A 6959-nucleotide genomic window follows, 5' to 3' on the forward strand; every position below is an offset into this window, starting at 1 on the left:
CTGATTTCAGTGTCAGAAAATGTACTCACAATGTTGGCCACTAGAACATTGTAAAATTGCTGGTTTTGATGATTTCAACGGTGAGGTAAAAGGTGCAAGCTCCTTCTGTTAGTTACAAGGCAATGGGGATATGATCCCACACAATAACGCTAAGATATCTCTGACATGTGCTTAAAATTTACAATTGCATATTCATGTAATCTAAAATAAACTCGTTTAGAGGTAATGGCAATGCAATATATTGTACTCTTCCAATGCATTTCAAAGGCATGTGGTTTATGCTACTCTTAGCTGCTTGCTGCTCTTCAGACTAAAATTGTGCATCAGAAATATTTTTGGCAGCCCTGAGTGTTTAAGAAGACAAATTATCTACAGCATATGAGCAGTATCTGAATGGGATGTCCTCAAGAAATAGAAGAAATCCAGCAAAGGTCTGACCCAGGATCTGTGAGATGCATCTGGATTTTTAGACAATCCTTCTACTATTCCATGAAGCTTCATCAGAAATGGTCTCAATTGACAGGTGGTTGTCAAGAAGTCGTTTTTAAGGAAGGGAAACAGGTAGAAAAGGCTGAGGTATGCCAAATGATACAGGATCTGGACTGAAAATCAGTGGCAACAGATCTTATGGACGGATGAATCCTCCCCAGAGCCCGGACCTCAACATTATTGACATGGTGTGGGATCATCTCGACAGAGAACGGAACAAAAGGCAGCCAACATCCAAAGAAGAGCTTTGAAATGTCCTTCAAGAAGCCTGGATAACTATTCCTGAAGACTAGTTCAAGAAATTACAAGAAAGATTATCTAAGAAGGTTCAAATTGTGTTGAAGAACAAAGGTGCAAAAGTACATATCAAATATTGACTTCCAAGCTAATTAGAATTTTATTTAAACTGTTTTTTACTTTTTTTGAGCCCCTATACATATTGTATTTCCATTTCCATTTGCACATTTTCATAAACTGCAACATTTATTTTCCGTTTTCCTGACAACATACAGTATTTAGAAAAGAGAAAATGCTCAAGGTTATTCCACAGAACTCCAACATTGATAAGACACCTATTACATTATATGAACACATGTTCAGATGTGAATGAATTATCACCTTTAAAAGGAGTCATGTTTATTGCTTTGTTATCCAAGTGGGTTAGACTGTGCATACATACAGTGCATACGTGTGCATACAGTGCATTAGACTGCAAAGAGGTGTATGTTATGCAGACTCTTATTGAGGAGGTTATAGCTTAATTTGGGGTATCACGACAGAATTTTTTATTTGCAAATACGAAATGGACACCTAACACTTTTCTTAATCTTTTCATCCAAATCAAAGATTTAAAAGTCTGGATCTTTGAAATGTACGACCTTATATATGAAATGTACAGAAAAATAATTTGACGACAGACAGTTTATCTCTGAGCAGAGGTTTGTCTGGGCATGTGTTGGTTTTTTTTAGATGTTCTTAGCCTGTCTGAGAAAAAGGACTCGGTGTACTGTGTCGTGACTGTCTGCTCGGATCTGCCTTCAAGATCTCCGGAAAAAGTCTCAAGATGGAGAAAGAGGCTGCAACATCCGCGTGATCATCACCTGAGCACCAATGGCTTTTCAGCGAGCATACAGGATACCGGCATTCCCTGCCGCGCGTTAGGAAATAGGCGGTCCAGGGAAAGCTCGATCACGCAGCGTGGGCGGGTGAGTGGATTGTAAAGGAGCTGCGCCGGCGGTATTTAACAGAGAGCCGGAGAGAGCTCAGACAGGACGAAGCCTAGAAAGCCCGACTACAACCGGAGCATTTCAGCACCACTACAAGCGGACAGCGACACGTAGCAACACTACAAAACTTTCATCATGGTTCTGATCTGGACTCAGTTCGGTGTGAAGCAAAAAAACGGCAATGTCAAGTGCAAAGTGCGGGTTATGCACAGGGGTGACAGCTCCGGATCTTCTTCATCAGCGGTAAGTACATTTTTCAGAAAGTTTGCTGTTGTCAGTTAAGTCATATTCGGAATGTTTGTAAATGATTTTATTTGTAAATATTTTACTATAACATTAAGTTATCCGTAAAACAACAAGCTTTAATGTATCGGAATATCTGTGGTTCTGTTGCATTGGATTCATTCACATGCGAGAAATGCCAACGCGCGTTCAGCCAATCGCTGCTGAGAATCTCAGTCGTTGGGGGGGAAATCTTTTCCTCATCACCAGATATCCCCCCGTCTCTAGCGTTGCGATGAGCATCAGCCTATAAGATTCACGTAGTTCCTCAGCAGCACAGAGATAAGAGTGTTTTCCCACAGAAAATATTTGCTGAGGGGGATCTTCTGTATATCTATAGCTAATGCACGACATTTGGAGTAGAAGCTTTCTGATGGATACGTTTTCAGATCTAGAAGGGGGATACTTTCAAGTCTTTTGTGACAAAACAATTGAGATGTTCATGCATTTTCCCAATACACAATAAAGTCATCTGTAGACTAAGTTGTTTGTATGATGAAATGGACTAAATTAATGTTTGTCTTCTTTCAGGAAAGCACCAAGTCTGAGCCAGACACGCCCTGCCTGACCATGAAACCCACAGGCAAGGATTTCTACAAAGTCCTGGGTGTCTCTCCTGAATCCAACGAAGATGAGATGAAGAAGGCCTACAGGAAGATGGCTCTCAAGTTCCATCCAGACAAGAACAGTGATGCAGATGCAGAGGAAAAGTTCAAGGAGATTGCAGAGGCCTATGAGATCCTGACCGACCCCAAAAAGAGAAGCATATATGATCAATTTGGAGAGGAAGGTGAGCAGAAGGGAGATCTGACACTCTGTAATTTCATTTGCTTTAATTAAATGGCTTCAATAACAACTGCCATCTGGCTAATTACTGTAGTGTAGGCGGGTAAATTAAGTATCCTTGTCATCTTGAAGGCTAAATATTGATATGCACTGGGAAGTTCATGACTAAAACTCTCTTAATTGTTCAGGAAGCAATAAAAAAGTTTTGCAGATAACTTTTTCACTACGACAGGCAATATATCATTTTAAACAAAGATTTTCCTGATTAATTCATTTCTGATTAATTAATCTTTCTGATTTCTTTCTATTTTAGGCCTTAAAAATGGAATGTCAGCGGGCCAAGGCAACATTTTCCGCAATAATTTCCACAGCGACCCCCATGCCACCTTCTCCTCCTTCTTTCATGGCTCCGACCACTTCGACATCTTCTTTGGCAGCGACGGCGACGGCGAGGATGACCTCTTCAACCCCTTCAAGCGGTCCACCTTCAGTCACATGGGTGGGTTCGCTGGCTGCGAAGCCGGCCAGCGAAAAGGCCAGCGGCAGGGCGAGGCTGTGGTGCACGACCTGCTGGTGACTCTGGAAGAGGTGATGCAGGGCTGCACGAAGCACGTGAAGATCACCCGCAGTCGCCTCAATCCCGACGGCTGCACCCTGCGAACTGAGGACAAGGTGCTGAACGTGGTGGTGAAGAAAGGCTGGAAAGCAGGAACAAGGATCACCTTCCCCAGGGAGGGAGATGAGACATCTGACAACACCCCTGCAGACATAACCTTCATTCTCAGGGATCAGGAACACTCAAGTTACAAGAGAGATGGCTCCAACATTGTCTACACTGCCCAGATCACCCTCAAAGAGGTAAGTTTGGTGCATTTCTATCAGGCTTTATAGTAACAGATTAGGTTATGAAACATATAATGTGACTGGTCAACATACAGATAGATAGATAGATAGATCCACCTTAGAAGACTAAATTCCATCCACCTCACATCCTGTTCTTTTATATTAGTTTTTACTTTAATGCCAAAGAAAAACAGTTGTTCAAAATCATGAATTACACAAATGAGCAAGATATTAAAATCTCTGGCAAAACCTTTGAATGTAGTCTGAGAATAGAACACAATGTTCTGTTGTGGACATCTGAGGCTGCAGCTCACAAAGGGCTGACAGTCCCCCACAAACCGAACAGCAGCAGTCTGCCAACACCTCCGTTACCTCACCAGCCCCTGCAGAGTGCGAGAAAGCAGGAGCTAAATTTAGCCTCAGTGCTGACTGCGCCCACAAACTGCACTTCACCCTCGCTCACAATCACTACACTTGCTGCAGACTCCTCTGCCGAAACAAGCCAGGCAGAGAGGCAGCTTTTTCAGCTTGCTCTGTCTCAGCCTCTCACTTCCACCAGCCCACGCACAGATTAGCAGGGTAGCAGTCACAAGGACTGACATTTCAAAGCCCTCCTCCATCGTCCTTTGGCTCCCTTCAGTCACTGAAACACTTAACTCCCACACACAGTCAGAAAATAGAGCAGCGATTCTAACATCTGTAACACTGTTGCATAACAGAAAGCTTTCAGAAGAACACATACTTCATATTTGTCAGTTACACAACTGTATATTTGTAAAGATTCTATTCTAGTCAGAATGAGGCCACATAACAGGATTACAGGACTAACTTTATCTTGCTTTTTTTTTGCTTGTTTCCAGGCTCTTTGTGGCTGCACAGTAAATGTCCCCACACTTGACAACCGAATGATGCCTCTACCATGCAGCGATGTTATCAAACCTGGTGCTGTTCGACGGCTGAGGGGTGAAGGCCTGCCACTGCCCAAGAGCCCGTCCAAGCGAGGCGACTTGGTGGTGGAGTTCCAGGTGCTCTTCCCTGACAGGATCCCACCACAGTCCCGCGAGATCATCAAGCACAGCCTGGGCCAGTGCTAGCCTGATATATTTCTAGTTGACACAGTCTCACTGTGTCTTTGTTATCAATTCACTACCACAGCCTTGCCAAAGGTGCTAAAATCACAACCAATCACAACCTCTTCTTGTGCTTGGAGCATGGCTGAGTTGTAGTTCAGAAAGGACTTTGTGAGAAGTTGACTTTTGTGCAGGTGTTTGGCACAATGCAACGGTGATGGCACTCGCACAATGAGTGCAGATGAGTGAAGTCTTTGGTATCTGAGGGCAAACGTTGATCCAACAGCCTTCTCTTGAATGAAAAGGTTATCTGTACTGTTATACTTGCAAACCTATGGCAAGATATCAGTGTGCTATTCGAGTCTGTATAGACTTCCTTAAACCTGAAAGGTAGAAATATGTGAAGAAAAAAAACAACTTTCTTCTTATTATTCCTAATATTATTATTACAAGTTATATGGTGCTCATATGACTGATTTTTTGCATTGATTTATTACAATAGCAAAATGTTCTTGTGTACAAAGATCTACTTTGTGTACAAAATTAAAAAATATTGTCTCTAAAAGAGATTCACTTGTCAAATGTTCTATTGAATTATTAGAAGTGTTTTGTATATATTCTGCAATGAGACAACTAATGATGTATTATTACCTGATTTTAAAGCATGAAAAATAAAAACGTAAAAAAAAAGATCGTTTGACTTCTGTTTTCCACTTTGTTTAGTAGTAAACTTGTTTCCTGAACAGACCCCCCCACCCCCACACACACACACCCACACCCTGAACTGAAAATGGACTTAATCTATTAAGTGCTTTTCTAATGTTGTTGACCACCCAAAGCACTTTACACTTTACAGACCAGTCTCCCAGCATTTCTTAGTCCATATGGTCTTACAGCCTCTGCCCACACTCACATGTCAATCAACACCATCGGAGGCAAAGTGGGGCTCAGCGTCTCGTCCCAAGGACACTTCGACATGTGGGCTGCTGAAGCTGGAGCTCAAACGATCAACCCTCTGATTGGCAGACAGCGGCCCTTTATCCTGATCCGCAACTGCCTCCCTCTGGATATGTGGACAGTGATACATTTTCTTATTTAATGTGTTAAACTAATTAACTAACTAACCTAAACTAATTCAGTTTGCATTGATTCAGTGAATGTGGGTTAAAGTACAGATCCCCAAATTTAATTAGAGGATAACAGTATACACACATTGTAGAAAAATGTAGGGATTACATTCTGCAATTTGACATGCAGAAATAGGTTAGAAATAATGTTGTCATTCTTAAGACTTTACTCCTTTGCCAGGCATAACAAAATGATGATGCTTTGCTTCGGTTTGTTTTTTTTGCTGAGTTCAGGTGATTATCATCAACACTGAAGAATATTCCACTTCCTGATCAGTAGACACCTCATCTGGTTTTTCTATTCTTAAGGCTTGTGAATAGTTTGTACCTTGACCTGTATTTCCTCCTCTGAAGTCTTCTCATTACAGTCAAACTGGATAAGATGTTTGTCTCCTGTCTCCTTTACCTGGATCTAGTGAATTCATTTTTAATGACCTTGTTAAGTTTCCTGTGATCATTCACCACTGCTGTCTTCTGTTGATGTTCAGGCTACTTAAAAAAAAAATATATATATATATATATATATAACTATTGATTTGGCCACTTCTAATTGTCCTGCTCTGTCTCTGGTGTTTTGTTTTTGCAGCCTATGGATGGGCAGTTTCACTTGTACTCAAAAAGGGACAAATGCTTTGTTAATGCAGTTGTTCCCTTGTATGCTATAAGCACTGTCCTATGGAAATTGGCACATTTTGTAACTTTCTGTCTGCACTTTTGAAGTACAATTGTGCATCCTTAGTGACAAAAGAGTATACCTAAAAGACCATTTTTGTACCTTCACACTATACAGTTCTCTGAATTGTAACTTTATGCACAGAAATTAAAGTCTTATTTCAGACGAGGTTGACTGCATGTTCTGGGTTTGCAACAAGAGCTTCTAAATGCAAGTGTTACACCTGGAAACCTTTCAGTCCTTTGACATCCGAGAACAAATGTGTTGCCCACACCTGTCCATGAAATGGCTTTAAGGTTCACTGCCCAATTAAACTTTTGCATTTGAAAAAGCTTGAGGATTGTGCATATTCAGTGTGAGAACTCTTGAATTAAAACTGATATTCTGTACTTTCATCATATACTAATTTAGTGACATGTATGACATACATTGTAATGAACAGCTAAAACACCATAAAATGGCA

General features: G+C 41.2%; 1 protein-coding gene across 1 annotated transcript; it reads left to right on the forward strand.

The window, feature by feature from the left end:
• The first annotated feature begins 1721 nt into the window (after positions 1 to 1721).
• LOC140277394 (dnaJ homolog subfamily B member 5) lies at positions 1722 to 5362 on the forward strand. Its single transcript, XM_072372394.1, has 4 exons — positions 1722 to 1958; positions 2529 to 2787; positions 3097 to 3641; positions 4487 to 5362. Exons 1-4 carry the CDS (start codon positions 1851 to 1853, stop codon positions 4718 to 4720), a joined length of 1146 nt encoding a protein of 381 aa, XP_072228495.1. The 5' UTR covers positions 1722 to 1850; the 3' UTR covers positions 4721 to 5362.
• The last annotated feature ends 1597 nt before the right edge of the window (positions 5363 to 6959 follow it).

The sequence above is a fragment of the Leuresthes tenuis genome, unplaced genomic scaffold (assembly GCF_036924035.1).
Source record: "Leuresthes tenuis unplaced genomic scaffold, fLeuTen1.0.hap1 SCAF_19, whole genome shotgun sequence".
Lineage (NCBI taxonomy): Eukaryota > Metazoa > Chordata > Actinopteri > Atheriniformes > Atherinopsidae > Leuresthes > Leuresthes tenuis.